Consider the following 17006-nt stretch of genomic DNA (forward strand, 5'->3'; position numbering starts at 1 on the left):
CAGATAGAGTGCCTGAAGAACTATGGTCAGAGGTTTGTGACATGGTAGAGGAGGCAGGTATCAAGACCATCCCCAATATAAAGAAATGCAAAAAAGCAAAATGGCTCTCTGAGGAGGCCTTACAAATAGCTATGAAAAGAAGAGAAGCAAAAAGCAAAGGAGAAAAGGAAAGATATATGCATCTGAATGCAGAGTTCCAAAGAATAGCAAGGAGTGATAAGAAAGCCTTCCTCAGCGATCATTGCGAAGAAATAGAGGAAAACAGCAGAATGGGAAAGACTAGAGATCTCTTCCATAAAATTAGAGATACCAAGGGAACATTTCATGCAAAGATGGGCTCAATAAAGGACAGAAATGGTACGGACCTGACAGAAGCAGAAGATATTAAGAAGAGGTGGCAAAAATACACAGGAGAACTGTACAAAAAAGATCTTCACGACCCAGATAATCACGATGGTGTGATCACTCACCTACAGCCAGACATCCTGGAATATGAAGTCAAGTGGGCCTTAGAAAGCATCACTACGAACAAACCTAGTGGAGGTGATGGAATTCCAGTTGAGCTATTTCAAATCCTGAAAAATGATGGTGTGAAAGTGCTGCACTCAATATGCCAGCAAATTTGGAAAACTCAGCAGTGGCCACAGGACTGGAAAAGGTCAGTTTTCATTCCAATCCCAAAGAAAGGCAATGCCAAAGAATGCTCAAACTACCGCACAATTGCACTCATCTCACTCGCTAGTAAAAGTAATGCTCAAAATTCTCCAAGCCAGGCTTCAGCAATATGTGAACCGTGAATTTCCTGATGTTCAAGCTGGTTTTAGAAAGTGCATAGGAACCAGAGATCAAATTGCCAACATCCGCTGGATCATGGAAAAAGCAAGAGAGTTCCAGAAAAACATGTATTTCTCTTTATTGACTATGCCAAAGCCTTTGACTGTGTGGATCACAATAAACTGTGGAAAATTCTGAAAGAGATGGGACTACCAGACCACCTGACCTGCCTCTTGAAAAACCTATATGCAGGTCAGGAAGCAACAGTTAGAACTGGACATGGAACAACAGACTGGTTCCAAACAGGAAAAGGAGTACGTCAAGGTTGTATATTGTCACCCTGCTTATTTAACTTCTATGCAGAGTACATCGTGAGAAATGCTGGACTGGAAGAAACCCAAGCTGGAATCAAGATTGCCAGGAGAAATATCAATAACCTCAGATATGCAGATGACACCATCCTTATGGCAGAAAGTGAAGAGGAACTAAAAGCCTCTTGATGAAAGTGAAAGAGGAGAGTGAAAAAGTTAGCTTAAAGCTCAACATTCAGAAAACTGAGATCATGGTATCTGGTCCCATCACTTCATGGGAAATAGATGGGGAAACAGTGGAAACAGTGTCAGATTTTATTTTGGGGGGGCTCCAAAATCACTGCAGATGGTGATTGCAGCCATGAAATTAAAAGACGCTTACTCCTTGGAAGGAAGGTTATGACCAACCTAGACAGCATATTCAAAAGCAGAGACATTACTTTGCCAACAAAGGTCCGTCTAGTCAAGGCTATGGTTTTTCCAGTAGTCTTGTATGGATGTGAGAGTTGGACTGTGAAGACAGCTGAGCGCTGAAGAATTGATACTTTTGAACTGTGATGTTGGAGAAGACTTCTTGAGAGTCCCTAAGATTTCAAGGAGATCCAACCAGTCCATTCTAAAGGAGATCAGTTCTGGGATTTCTTTGGAAGGACTGATGCTAAAACTGAAACTCCAATACTTTGGCCACCTCATGTGAAGAGTTGACTCATTGGAAAAGACTCTGATGCTGGGAGGGATTGGGGGCAGGAGGAGAAGGGAATGACAGAGGATGAGATGGCTGGATGGCATCGCCGACTCGATGGACATGAGTTTGGGCGAACTCCGGGAGTTGGTGATGGACTGGGAGGCCTGGTGTGCTGCAATTAATGGGGTCGAAAGAGTCGGACACGACTGAGCGTCTGAACTGAACTGAACTGACTGCCAAGAGGAGGAGCTGTTACAAAGAAGGCAGACGGGATAGAGCCCAATAAAGATCAAGGCAGATTCTATGATACTGACTACCCTTGGCTTCCTGGTCACATTAGATACCAAGTCTTTAGTTTGTTTACTCTAGGCTTATACTGAAAATCAGCGCATGTTGTCCTCCTGACTTCTACTCATAGAACATTCCCTTGAAACCTCACTGGACTAGTCCCTGAATGCTCCCTCCTATATTATTTTCATTATTCCTCGTGAAATACCACATATCAGGTGATGGAGATTTATGACAGAGTCCCCTCTGCCTTCTACAGACCACTGGAAGGGAAAGCCAGGAGGGATCTAAGAACCGTTAAAGGATCGAGTCTTCCCAGCAGAATTCAGCAAAGCATACTGAGCTCTTTTTATATGCCTGACATTGTGCTAGATGCTGGTCTTTTAGAGATAAGTAAGTCATGATTCCTGTCCTCAGAAAAATTACTGCCTAATAGGAGAGAGGCAGATCTATTTTATAACGAAAATTACTGTATAATAAGCAAAATAGACACAGCAGATAGAGAACAAGTAAGCCTATCTGGGTTGGTGAAAGGCAGGGTAAGAGGAAGCAGTCAGGCTAAGGAAGCAGCAAGTGCAAAGCCAGAGGCGTATTTGAGGCAGTGTGGTTGTCTTAGGGTATAAAGGTCACTGCAGTGGCAGGTGGTCTTGCCAAAGAGCTTGGGCATTGTACTTTTTCTTGGAGAGCAGCCTATGACACATTTACACTGGGGTTTACATGCTTAGAATCACACATTTAGCAAGTCTATAAACACAGTATGTAGGTGACTGGAGGGGGATAAAAGATTAGAGTGGGGAGACCAGTTAAGAGGCTTTTGCAGTTATCTAGGTGAAGGATACAGAGGGTGTGTATATCTACCTTAATACGAGCACAGCTGGGATGCAAAGAAGAGAAGGGATTCAGAAGATACGCAGGAGGTGATGGCAATCTCCCTGTCGCTAAATAGGCCTGCTGACCCCTTGGATACTGGGGAAGAGGAGGAGCTGGGTGTAACTTCTAGGTTTCTGCCAGTTCTGCTGCCTAATCTTCTTAACATTCTTGTGGCAGTTTTTCCCATAAGGCATCACTTGTATAAATGTGACTTTCTGAATGGAAAAAATTGCTAAGTCTAAATGTGGTATAAAGTGAAAGTACCTTGGGAAAGTGGAAATGCTGACACAAAGTAGCATTTCCCGAATGTCACCATTTACTTCCAGTCCATCTACTAGCCTGCCTCCAAATTATTTCAGTAGTTTTCCTGCTGCTTCTCCTTAAATGCCATACATTATTTTCACCTTTTTTTTTTCTATTCTCTTTTCCGCACCCTAGCCAAGAAAAAGAAGGTATCTGAAATTTCAAGGTGCTAAGAATCGAAGTCTGTTATTACCATTTATCTTTTGTTTTGCTTGTGAATGTAAGATTGGGCTCAGACGTGAGCAGGGTCGTAGGTACCCCCCAGGGGTCTCAGTTCCCATTGCTGGTGGGTCAAAACAGGAGCATCAAATCACCCAGGGACGTTTTTTGTTGAGGCATATGACACGGAGGACATTTCCTCCTTCCCAACCCAGACTGCCAGCCCAAACTTTCATGTCAAAGTTTGAAAACACTGCCTTGGAGCTCCTTATTTAACAAATCTTAGCTTTGCTAGGTTGCAGTTTATTTAAACTATATATTGCGGTCTCTAGAGGAACAACAGGAACTTAAAATACATGATAGAGATTTGTTCAAAAATATTATTTCCTAGCTTCCTGTTAAAACAAACTCAGCAAATGAATTTCCGGGTCGTGATCACCAGGGTCTCTCTTCTTCAGTGAACAAAACTGGCTTAAACGGTTCTGATGCAGAGTGCAGTTCAAAACAGCCTTTCCACACTTACTGTCAGTTTTTATGAGTTAAACTATTGTATATGTTTCAAAGTCTGTATACTGATGAGATCGTGATTATAATTAAATCACGTTATAAATATTAAACTATTTATTTCCAGGAGAGGGAAATCCTCTGAATTTAAAGCCCACACAGCTCCAGTTCGAAGTGTGGACTTTTCAGCCGATGGCCAGTTTCTTGCCACAGCTTCTGAAGACAAATCTATCAAAGTATGGAACATGTATCGCCAGCGCTTCTTATATTCCTTGTACCGACACACACACTGGGTTCGCTGTGCCAAGTAAGTGCAAAGTTTCACCATAACGTTTCCATATGGTTTTTCCTGCTGTAGTCTGAATTTTACCCCCAAATCCCAGAAAAAGGGATTGAGGGCAAATTCATTCATTCATTATTTATTCCTTCATCAAATGTTTATTGTGTGCCAGGAATAATAATAAACAAAATGGTCAAAAACTGCTGCTCTCATGAAGCTTATGTTCTGGGGAGGGGAGACAGAGAATAAGCAAATAGGAAACTCGATACGGTGCTAAGTGCTATGGAGAAGATCAGAGCTGCTGGCTTAAATAAGGTGTTCAGCACTTGCTCCCAGAGAGGGTGACCTTTGTGCAGAGACCCGAGTGAGGGCAGGGAGTGAGAGTTGAAGATGTTTGGGAAAGGAATGTCCTGCATAGAAGAGACAAGAGTGAGAGCCCTCGGGCGGGAGCTCGGTGGCCATGTGAGGAAGAGCAGGAAGGCAGGGGTGGTGGAGAGCGTGGGAGAGTGGAGGGATAGCCCTGATGGACAGGCGGAGTAGATGAGCCACTGGAGCCTGTTCCTCTCTCTGACTTACAGTTTAATGGGATCTCCCTGACCACCATGTGGAGAGTAGACCATCAGAAGTCAGAACAGAGCTGGGAAGTATGGGCTATTGCACTTGTCCTCATCCCAGTTTGGTCTGCAGTGCTGGCTGTCGAGATTTTGAGACGTGGTTGGAATTTAGATTATTTATTCAGTTGACCCTTGAATAACATGGGTTTGAGCTGCAGGGGTGGTTGGTTAAATCCACAGATGCAGAACTGTGAATATGGAGGAACCTTGGATTCCTAGGGTAAACTAAATTCCACATGGAGTTTTCACTGTGCAGAGGGTTGGTGCCCCTAACCACCATGTTGTTCAGTGGTCTATTGCAGTTAAGTTACAACCAAAAGTACTTGCTGTCTAATTGGATGGGATGAGAGAGGAACCAAGAATGACTCCATAACCTTTGGCAACAGTCTATTGGGACAAGTGCTATTGTAAGTGTTATTAGCATCTGCTAACAGCCAGGGAGCCCGCTATTCCTAAGACACACTGCTACAATACTTAAAATATGTATCTCCTTTCCTTATCGAAATTGGCCTGGGAGGGAAGCACTTTTGTTTTACATTCCTTATTTAAAGTGTGATCTGAGCTCTTTTTTGTTGATTGGTCTATTCTACTGGCATGACTTTGCATTTAGAGGGCTGGCATGAGATAGTCCAAGTCTTATTTGAACCTGTACTGCTGAGGGACACCGTGCTCAAAATACTGATTTGAGAATGATGCTGATTCTTTCAGAGGAGAGTGGAGCTGTGAGAGGAAGACAGAAATTGCTGTCTAATTACATGGTGTGGTTTCAGAATAAAGCCATACTTGGAATTATTAGTAAGGGAAGGGGAGAAGAGGAGGAGGGAGACAGAGACGTGAGCCTTAAAACTTTTCCTTTCACTCTTTTTTAAAAGGCACTTTCCAGAGGAAGTGATAGTGAAGCAGAGTTTGGAAATGCAGGAGTGGTCCTTGCATACAGTCATGTGCACTCATAATATCTGTTGTATCTCCAGCCCCAACACTGCCTTCGTTTTCAGCATCATTATCCCTTATGGAGACTTTTGCAATAAACCTCCATCATTAATTGAGGCTTTGTTCATTTTCTCAAACTTATGTTCTCTTTGTGCTTCAATTTGCATTGTTTCTATTGGCCTATTTTCAAGTTCAGTGGTATTTTTTCCTTGCCATGTCCAGTGTACTATAAGCTTATCCATTTCTCTGAGATTTTCCATTTGTTTGCTCATTATGCTCATCGTTTCCTTTAAATTCTTGAACATATTTATAATAATAGTTCTAAAGTCCTTGTCTGTTAATTCCAATGTTTATGTCATATCCAAGTCAAAATTTTTGCTTGTTTATATTTAAATGTTTTATTGTATGCTCAAACATGGCTAAATGTTTGAGAGTATGAGTTACTCTATCATCTTCTAAAAAGTGTTGAGTTTTGTTTTGGTAAGCTGTTACATTTCTGCTGGCCTAGCTAGACTGTGTTGAATACAGACTTTTTAGGGTGGATCTAGAGTGGCCTTTACTCTTGGACTTCAGTACTAGTGGCCTTTCTAGGGCCTCCCCTGAATGCCTGGAGTGTTCAACCAGATCTGTTGAGAACTTGGACATGCCTTGGTACTGTGTACCCTCAGGAAGTTTTGTTTGACTCTCAGTCTCTGTTGTTTTCTTCCAGTTCTTCTTGTCCTGAGCCTTATCACGTTTGTATTTGATCAAAGACTCAAGACTTGGGCAGATTTGGAGGTATTTCTTCTCTTCACAGGTCCTCTTATCAATCCTGCCCTCAAAATTCCAGCCCTTCAGCATTTCTGAGTTCTAACTGCTATTTGTCTGTCCAGTGAGACTGCAGCTGTTTCCTTGGGCTCTGTGTCCTTAAGCCATGTCTGAAAAATGCTCCCAGGTAGAAATTTGGGATGCATTTGGTGTTTATCTCATTTATTCTCTCTCTCAAGCTTCACAACCCTGTTCTGTCTTTCATCCAGTGCCTAAAATCAATCACTTCATATATTTTTCTGAGTTGTATGATTTTTTTATAGTAGGGGAGTAAGTCTGAAAATCATTACTACCCTTACTCAGAACGGGAAGTTTTGCCAAAGGAATTCAGTGGAAACTTATACAAGCCGATTCCAAAATTCGTATGAATAAATTAAATGTCCAAGAATACCCAAGAAAATAATGACCAGAAAAAATTGAAAGACGCTTGTGTAACGGGCTCCTAGAACACAGTATAAATCTGTAGAAATTAAAATAAGACAGTCATGGTACCAGATTAGGAAAATGGGTCATAGAAAGTTCAGGTGCAGATCCACATATGTTTTCTGATAAAGATGGTATTTCCAATCAGTGGTGAAGTAGCTGAATAGTTGTTAAAATATTAAGATAATATTAAGTAGTTATTTAATATATTAAAATGTATGTATGTAGTTCAGATAATTAGATTTCTATTTGGAAAAATTTAAAGTTAGATCTGTATTGCACACCACACATTTCCAAAAATTACAGATGAATTAGACAGCTTAACATTAGAAATAGTCTAAGTGATACTGCTTTTCCTTCCAATGCATTGACAATATATTTAAATGAATGTAGAGGGTCGACAGAGCAATTATTTCTCCCTTAAGTATTTGAATTTTAAGTGTGTTGTTGACTTAAGTAATTTAAATTCAATGTCTTGTTTCTGGGCCCCGTACTTACTATCAGTTTGTCCCAGGAGCCCAGACTCACTCCATGTGGCATAGAGGTGGTACCCGTCAGTGTAAGAACAGATGAATAGCTGTGTTTTCTAGGCTAACTATTGTTTCAATCATACATCTTGATTCACAGAAATTTTTTTTTAAGATTTGTTATCTATTGGGAGATATATTCATGCTTTAAAAATAGAAATTAGCATAGTCTTTTTAGAAATCCATTTGTAAAATATATCAGGAGTCCTTGTTACAGTGAGTTCACAACTGGAAATCTATCCTACATAGATTTATTCAAATTCTTATTCAAAGAAAAAAAAAATCTGTATTTATTTATTTATTTATTTTTTCTCGGTGAAAGACAATAGCATGTGCCTTTATTTATAATGGAAGGGGGGACAGACGTGGGAAAAACAAACACCTGAAATTGGTTTATTTTGCATTGATGACACTCCTTAAAGTCTTGAGAATGAAGAATTGGGCAAAAATCAGTGTGATTCATGGGTACTTCTTTAATAGAGAAGAAATTAACCATTCATACTTGCGTCTACAGAAAGAAATTAACTTGCTCTTGCAATTCTAGACTCCTTCACAATAAGGAATTCTTAAGTTCTCATAGAGTGAGGGGAGAAGAGGGGAGAGAGAAAATCGTCTAGAACAGTGTTTCCCAAATTTGGCTGTTCTCACAGACATATTTTTGGGGGGAGGGGGATACAGGTTTTCTACGTAACATTTAAATGTTTATGTTTTCCTTCTGTGTGTCATCTAAACAATATATGCTTGTTCAGGATTCCCTGGACACCATCTGACCTAAGAGCGTTGCTGTATGATCACCGCACCTACAGTTAGACCTCTAATCCCTGTAGCACCAAGTGAAGACCAACTGTGCTTAACTTTTCACGTGGTTTCTCTCGGATTGAGAGACAGAACAGACAGAACCGTTGAACATTTCCTGTGAGATCTGTGAGTTGTCAGGGTTCAGGGCAGTGGTTCACAGCAGTGACTCTCAAAGCAGAAAGGGGTAGGGTAGGGTAGGGTGGAGATGGTGGCCTGGGAAGACACCTTCTGAAAAAGCACATTCAAAATGCCTGTTGATTTCATAATGCAAATTCTAGGAAGTTAAACTCAACAAAATAATTTTCAGGCAGTAGCAGAAAACCAACTCTAGCTTCGGCCTTGGGGGCCTGAGATACACTTGGTTGAGAAACACAGGTGTTGGAGGTAGAGGCAACCCAGCTCGAGGAGACCCTTGTTAAGAACATGCGCCAAAGAGAAGGACCATCTTTTGGGTCAGTGAGTGAATCCTAAGCATATCTTGTCATGGTCCCTTGGAACCCAAAGGGCCAATCCACAAGAAACCCAAGACATCCATCAGACCTGTTGTTTTGGGCAAGTTGGTCCATTTTTAAGGGAAGCTGTTGACTTCCCTTCCCCTTTTATTGAGGTTAACATATTTCAGAATTTTCAGTAAACAGTTGCTGTAACTGGGTACAGTCACCCCAGGTCCCTCCTCCAGGAACTGCTGTCATCATCTGCAATGCCATCCTGTCCCCAAGGGGGATATCAGCCTGGGTCTGCTTTGCTGTAATTATTGCAGAGCTCCAATTTGCTTTAGCTGGGTCAACAGTTCCCCTCTCTCGTGCATATTTACCAGATCAGTGCATCCACCTATGCACTCTTGACCAATGAAGACCCGAGGTACCGTTCTGGCTCCGGTGAGCTGCTCCAAGTAATCTTGAATCTCACTGGTGTTACTGGCGGCTGTAATATCGACAAATTCCAAAAGCCCTTGTTTGAAGGGCAGTTGGCTGAGAAGCTCCTGAGTCTTTCTGCAGTAGGGGCAGGTGGGCTTGATGAACACGACCACCTTCCCAGGCTGGATCTTACTGTTGACGAATGCTTGAGCCATGCCGCCTCCCTCTGGGGGGTACACCTCCACTGTAGGTAGAGCTTTGGAGTAAAAGCTGCCAAAAATCTGTATTTAAAGATACTGCTTTCAGTGTAATTTACAATGATGAGAACTTGGAAATAATCAAGTTCTCCAACTAGAGAAAGCTAGTTAAATAAACTTAAATGATTTTATAGCTATTAAAAGAAGATACGTAAGTAGTGACTTGAAAATATGTATGTGTTTGGGTTAACAGGGGCAATATTCAGAACTCGTGATTATAATATAAAAGATCTATACATAAGATAAAGTTCCTTCATAGACACAATATTATATGATTTTGTTTGAGTGATGGTGCTATGCACTGTTTTTACTTACTATATTTCCCAGCTTTTTTAAACATGCAATTTGTCTTTAATGAGTAATGAAGAAAACATGTGTTGTTTGAAATATCTACATATGCAGGTGAGAAATACTTATTTTTAGTGGCAGAAGAATTTTTCTAAAAGTTCAATATTTAAAAATAATGTGTGCTGTGGGCTGTGTTTTTTTTATGGTATCCTCAGTCAAAAATAAGTAGAGGCCAACGAAACGACTTTTCCAACATTGTTTCTCTAGCATTAACTTTCACGGGGAAAATCTGACCATAATTTTCAGTTTTGGGTTGTGTTACAAGTGATCTTTGATCCTCTGAATTGCAAAGACTTTTCTGTATTTGGGTAAACTGTATATAGTATAAAATTTATCATTGAACCAGTTTTCAAGTGTATATAGTTCAGAGGCATTAAGTACACTCCTGTTGTGCAGATAGTTCACACAAGCTTTACACACCAGCTTTCCCTGACTCTGTGTGTGTGCACGCCCTCAGCTGTTCAGTCGCATCATTGACCATAATATGAGGTTAGTCCCAGTCCCGTTGAAAAGTTTTTCAATGCTCTACCTATCTCCCAACAACACAAGGGAAGACTCTACACGTGGACATCGCCAGATGGTCAACACCGAAATCAGATTGATTGTATTCTTTGCAGCCAAAGATGGAGAAGCTCTATACAGTCAACAAAAACAAGACTGGGAGCTGACTATGGCTCAGATCATGCACTCCTTATTGCCAAATTCAGACTGAAATTGAAGAAAGTAGGGGAAACCACTAGACCATTCAGGTATGACCTAAATCAAATCCCTTGTGATTATACAGTGGAGGTGAGAAATAGATTTAAAGGACTAGATCTGATAGAGTGCCTGATGAACAATGGATGGAGGTTCGTGACATTGTACAGGAGACAGGGATCAAGACCATCCCCAATATAAAGAAATGCAAAAGAGCAAAATGGCTGTCTGAGGAGGCCTTACGAATAGCTGTGAAGAGAAAAGAAGCGAAAAGCAAAGGAGAAAAGGAAAGATATAAGCATCGGAATGCAGAGTTCCAAAGAATAGCAAGAAGAGATAAGAAAACCTTCTTCAGTGATCAATGCAAAGAAATAGAGGGAAAGAACAGAATGGGAAAGACTAGAGATCTCTTCAAGAAAATTAGAGATACCAAGGGAACATTTCATGCAAGGATGGGCTCGATAAAGGACAGAAATGGTATGGACCTAACAGAAGCAGAAGATATTAAGAAGAGATGGCAAGAATACACAGGAGAACTGTACAAAAAAGATCTTCACGACCCGGATAATCATGATGGTGTGATCACTCACCTAGAGCCAGACATCCTGGAATGTGAAGTCAAGTGGGCCTTAGAAAGCATCACTACGAACAAAGCTAGTAGAGGTGATGGAATTCCAGTTGAGCTATTTCAGATCCTGAAAGATGATGCTGTGAAAGTGCTGCACTCAATATGCCAGCAAATTTGGAAAACTCAGCAGTGGCCACAGGACTGGAAAAGGTCAGTTTTCATTCCAATCCCAAAGGAAGGCAATGCCAAAGAATGCTCAAACTACCACACAATTGCACTCAGCTCACATGCTAGTAAAGTAATGCCCAAAATTCTCCAAGCCAGGCTTCAGCAATACGTGAACTGTGAACTTCTGATGTTCAAGCTGGTTTTAGAAAAGGCAGAGGAACCAGAGATCAAATTGCCAACATCTGCTGGATCATGGAAAAAGCAAGAGAGTTCCAGAAAAACATGTATTTCTCTTTATTGACTATGCCAAAGCCTTTGACTGTGTGGATCACAATAAACTGTGGAAAATTCTTCAAGAGATGGGACTACCTGACCACCTGACCTGCCTCTTGAGAAACCTATATGCAGGTCAGGAAGCAACAGTTAGAACTGGGCATGGAACAACCGACTGGTTCCAAATAGGAAAAGGAGTATGTCAAGACTGTACATTGTCACCCTGTTTATTTAACTTCTATGCCGAGTACATCATGAGAAACGCTGGGCTGGAAGAAACCCAAGCTGGAATCAAGATTGCTGGGGGAAATCTCAATAACCTCAGATATGCAGATGACACTACCCTAATGGCAGAAAGTGAAGAGGAACTAAAGAGCCTCTTGATGAAAGAGGAGAGTGAAAAATCTCAACATTCAGAAAACTGAGATCATGGTATCTAGTCCCATCACTTCATGGGAAATAGATGGGGAAACAGTGGAAACAGTGTCAGACTTTATTTTTTTGGGCTCCAAAATCACTGCAGATGGTTATTGCAGCCATGAAATGAAAAGATGCTTATTCCTTGGAAGGAAAGATATGACCAACTTAGACAACATATTCAAAAGCAGAGATGTTACTATGCCAGCAAAGGTCCATCTAGTCAAGGCTATGGTTTTTCCAGTGGTCATGTATGGATGTGAGAGTTGGACTGTGAAGACAGCTGAGCGCCAAAGAATTGATGCTTTTGAACTGTGGTGTTGGAGAAGACTCTTGAGAGTCCCTTGGACTGCAAGGAGATCCAACCAGCCCATTCTAAAGGAGGTCACTCCTGGGTGTTCATTGGAAGGACTGATGCTAAAGCTGAAACTCCACAACTTTGGCCACCTCATGTGAAGAGTTGACTCATTGGAAAAGACTCTGATGCTGGGAGGGATTGGGGGCAGGAGGAGAAGGGGATGACAGAGGATGAATGGCTGGAGATATCACCGACTTGATGGACATGAGTTTGAGTAAGCTCCGGGAGCTGGTGATGGACAGGGAGGCCTGGCGTGCTGCGATTCATGGGGTCGCAAAGAGTCGGACATGAATGAGCAACTGAACTGAACTGAATACTCAGTACTAGGGGCTTCCCGTGTGGCTCAGCTGGTAAAGAATCCACCTGCAATTCAGGAGACCTGGGTTTGATCCCTGGTTTAGGAAGATCCCCGGAGAAGGAAACGGCTACCCACTCTAGTATTGTGGCTTGGAGAATTCTATGGACTGTATAGTCCATGGGATCACAAAGAGTATTTGAAACAAGATAAAGAGTAGGGAGCAATGTTTGAAGCAAAGCGAACAGCATATGAGGAAACCCCTGGGGCAAGAACAGAAAGAAGAGGGGTGTGGTGCCAGGAAGTGTAAGGTGATGATGCAGAGACAGGAGGGCAGATGCTGTGGGCAGTTTCTCCCACGAAAAAATGTGAAACCACCAAAGAGTTTAAAAAAAAAAAAAAGATTTACAGATTGTTCTCGATTGTGGAGAATGAAACATCAGCAGGGCCTGTTAGGATCTGAAGAGGCAGGGTCTGGTGATGGTCTGGAATGTAACAGTGAGTGGAAGGCATAGGAATCGCGCTTGATTCCTAGATTTCTGGCTTGAGAAATCATTTACTGGGAAAAGGAACACTGGAGTTTGGGGAGGAAGATGAGTTCAGACTGGGACAAGTACAGAGTCAGAGTGCCTGCAGCATATCCAAGAGGAAGCGCTTGCTAGGCAGTTCTCCTTATGGGTGGAAATCCCAGGAGAGGAGTCTGGGCGTGTAAATGGTAAATGATCCAACAATAATTAGCGTGTTTCACAGTACACCTAAATCTTTTTGAATCTCTTTCATCTGCTTTTTCTCTCTCAGCAGTTATAGGAATGAGTTCTATCACTGCGATCAACGGAGGGTTTCTCTTCTAATGCTACCCAACACTTAAAAAAACATGAATGTTTTGCTTATTGCCTTGAACTCCGTCTTCAGTATGTAAACCCCAAATCCCATCAAAGCAAACTTGGAGGCTGCCAATTTTTTTTTTTTTTAATGAGTCTATGAAAGTTTTGTAAGAGTTGGACCCGACTTAGCAAGTAAACCACCACATGAAAGTTTTAGGCTTGAATGCAGTTCAGACTCTCTCATTATCCAGACAGAAAACAATGGCTCGGGTAGTTAGGAGCTTCATAAGGTTACATATCTGGGCAGCTTCAGAAATGGCCTTAAAATTCAGACTCTGTACTGACCGGGTAGTCTTATTTTCACTGCTTTTCCCTGTTTTCCCCTCCTATTGAATAGCTGCTGGCTTCAGAGTACCACTTGCTATTTGTTTCTTAAGGGACATGGAACAATGCCTGCTTTGGTCTCAGAGCCCTAAGGGCCAGAAATGTAAGTTTGGTTTTTGAGAATATATTTTCTTTCTATGTTTTCTTCCTTCTTTCCTTCTCGTCCACTATTTCCTTTCTATCCTCCCTTATTTTAAATTCTTTTTTTTTAAATCCCCTGTGCAGTTGGAGCCTTGGGTATGGCTGATACTGGATGCTTAGTAAATCTCCTTCCGCCTGTGAAGTCCAGGTTGGTCCTCAGGGACCATATCTAATACCTAAACATTGCTTATCTAACTCTCAAATTAAACTATTTCCTTCTCCTGCATGGAGGGCTGATAGTTGAGTCACAAGCTCTCATCTCAGAAGGCTTAGCCCTTCCTCCATGCAGCTAATTGTCTGGCAGGGGTGGGGATTGTGTGCCCTTGTGTTTTTCCCCCTCAGCTTTATTAAGATATAAGGTGTACAGTGTGGTGATTTGATACATGCATGTATATAGTGGTTTTTATAGAATATTTAGTCTAATGATAATTATCCAAATGAGAATTTTGATTTCTTATGAATGCACTTTAAAACTTCTCAGGGTTCACTAATCTGTTTGGCTCACTGTTGAAGAAGTAACTCAATCACTGTGCTTATGGACTACAATTTTGCATATAGTTTTAGGAACTCCATAGATTCAAAGTTAAAGAACTCCTGTTATATAACTTGGGCTACTCTCAAGGACATGTGAACCAGTTTTTCTAGCAAAAAGCTCGAGAATTTCCTCCTTTTCTCCAAAGTACATTTTAAGGGGTTGAATAAGAAGTAGTTAACTTCTCAAATGCCTTACAGACAGTTCACATCTGCTGATCCATTAGTCACCATTGACTAATGTTCATCTTGGTAACGTACTTGCTGAAAGTCTTAAAAGGTGGTTGGGTGGTACTGAATTAGAGAGTTAGAAATTTGTTAATGTCTTGGTAGAAATTTTATATCCTCTTAATATTCTTAAAATTAATAACCCTGTTAGGTATTATTTGAACCCTCACACACAAAAAAGGACTGTCATTTTGTGATCAAAGACAGGGCAAAGAGTAGCCTCTTTTATTGGTGCTAAACTATTTCTGATGTATCTAATTAAAAATGAAAGGGAGGAGAAGGCCAAATCGCCATTGTCACTTTCAACCCTTCCAAAGACAAAAAAAGCTTCCCAGGTGACACTAGTGGTAAGAATCTGCCTGCCAGTGCAGATGGTGCAAGAGATGCGGGTTCAGTCCTTAGGTTGGGAAGATGCCCTGGAGGAGGAAATGGCACCCCATTCTGGTACTCTTGCCTGGAAAATTCCATGGGCAGAGGAGCCTGGTGGGCTGTAGTCCACGGGGCTGCAAAGAATTGGACATGGCTGAGGGACAGCATACACACAAGAGACAAAAAGAAACTACAGAGAGTATATGCAGGGGTTGTAATACCGTGTCCAGAGCATGTTCCTGAGCCCCCAGAGCATGTTTCTAAGCCCCGCCTCAGCCCTGCCGGGCTGGAGATAGAAACATCCTCTCTGCACTGGCTCCTTTCATTCCAGCCAGCTCCTCCACTCCCCACTTCTCTGAAGTTCACATTGTCTTCATTTCATTTCTCCATCGCTGGGGAAATTTCTCCCAGGCTATAATTCCAGCTGCTCAGGATGAATTTTTGGCTAGTCAAGGTAACATTCTTTTCCTTATTCACAAGTTTCTTCTGGGGAGCTTCTAGTGACTAATGGGCACCTTTTTGTTAAAAAACTTTTTTCTTACCATTATCTAAAATTATATTATTTGGGTGCCTTTCCTCCCACCTAAAATGAAAGCCTCCTGAAAGCAGGGGTCTTATCGGTCTCATTCACCATGATATTCCTATAACCCAGGCCAGCGCCCAGTGCCTGGTTCCCACAGGTGCTCAGTAAATATTTGAATGAGTCAATGAATGGATGTCTGTCCCACAGACTCCTCAAGGACACTGATGGGGCATGGCAGCAGACACACAGATTTTAATTAAAAGATAGTCTGGTGGTCAGCCTGTCAAGCAGAACCCAGGCACTTAGCCTCCTAAGAGCATGGCTTTGTGGTTTGCTTCCACTTTAGAACTTTCTGTGGTTACAAAGAAGCCACACAGAACTTCCTGTGCTCTACTTTGGCCAGTAAGACAAACTTTCCTTTCTGCCAGAGTCTTCCACAGAGTGGCCAAGTGGTTTGGCTCTGGAGCCAGACTTCGAGTTCAAATCTTCCTGGCTGTGATGGGCAGTTCCTGTTCCTTTACGTGCCCTGGTTTATTCATCTGTCAATTGAGGGCAGCAGCAGCCCTTGTTCCGTAGGGTTATTTGGATAATTAAATGAGTTGTTCTAAGTAAAGTGTTGAGAACCATCCTAGCACATAGACGCTCAGTTAATATTGGCAGGGTAAACGAGGTTGGTGGTAGTGGTGGGCGTGGCAGTAGTTGTATTTGGCCAATAATGTCATAGAGTGGATTTGTACTTTGTACTTTGCTTTCACCTAATCCTTCCGTTTTATTACGTTTTTCATCATTGCTTTCTTAAAACGTAAGAACTGAGTCATCTCTTAGAAATAAAATTTAAAATGTTCATATTAAGTAATTCTTTTAAAAAGATAGCATATTAAGAAACACACTCTGATTTCTTGCATTAATTATTTATAATTTGATGCAAACGTTATTTTCATGGGGATACTGAATAGGTTTTTCTTCTCCAGAATCTGTACAAAATAAGTTTCATCTCTTTGGAGCATTTCTATAATACTGTCATTCACATTTGAATCTTCCTTACATATTTTCTAAAGGAAAAGATTAATACGTTATTATAAAATCAAGCTGAACTGCCCGGTGTGGAAGATATCTCCTTGTAAGTTTATTTCGTTGAATTTTTAAGGACTATTTCATGTAAAATTTAATTATGCCTCTCTGTCCTTTTTACAATATGGTGAATTCATAAATTCTAGATTGAAAGTTTCTGTTAGGAAGAATTATTTTTAGGCCAGCCTTAAGAACAGGAGTTGGGAGGGGGATGGTGAGAGAACAAAAAGAAAAGCTTTCAATTATAATCCACACCCTTACTTAGTTGATGACTTTTATAGTAATCTGGGCCAAGAGGGAAACTACTAATAAAATTGAAACATAATTGGTCTGTGACCTAAATCTGTCTTTTTTGGGTTTTGCTATTGCTGAAGTATTAATAGCAAAATGAGTATTCATAGTTTCCTAATAGTTTTCACTTTGTT

The 17006-nt window shown here is 41.3% G+C and overlaps 2 protein-coding genes across 4 annotated transcripts in view; one reads left to right on the forward strand and one right to left on the reverse strand.

Moving 5' to 3' along the window:
- The window catches only part of POC1B (POC1 centriolar protein B), a 108946-nt gene that overhangs the window by 31820 nt on the left and 60120 nt on the right, over nucleotides 1-17006 (forward strand). For all 3 annotated transcript variants that reach the window (XM_040234440.1, XM_040234441.1, XM_040234442.1), the window contains exon 4: nucleotides 4022-4201. In XM_040234440.1, the coding sequence (XP_040090374.1) occupies nucleotides 4022-4201 (180 nt within the window). The remainder of the gene's footprint in view (nucleotides 1-4021; nucleotides 4202-17006) is intronic.
- Nucleotides 8855-9399, reverse strand: LOC120858403 (glutaredoxin-1-like). Its single transcript, XM_040234443.1, has one exon. It carries the CDS (start codon nucleotides 9343-9345, stop codon nucleotides 9025-9027), a length of 321 nt encoding a protein of 106 aa, XP_040090377.1. The 5' UTR covers nucleotides 9346-9399; the 3' UTR covers nucleotides 8855-9024.

Source organism: Oryx dammah, unplaced genomic scaffold (assembly GCF_014754425.2).
Source record: "Oryx dammah isolate SB20612 unplaced genomic scaffold, SCBI_Odam_1.1 HiC_scaffold_29, whole genome shotgun sequence".
In the NCBI taxonomy this organism is placed as follows: domain Eukaryota; kingdom Metazoa; phylum Chordata; class Mammalia; order Artiodactyla; family Bovidae; genus Oryx; species Oryx dammah.

Bases quoted from the DNA above. Each gene is read 5' to 3' on its own strand.
- LOC120858403 (XM_040234443.1), bottom strand. From the start codon at position 9,345: ATGGCTCAAGCATTCGTCAACAGTAAGATCCAGCCTGGGAAGGTGGTC.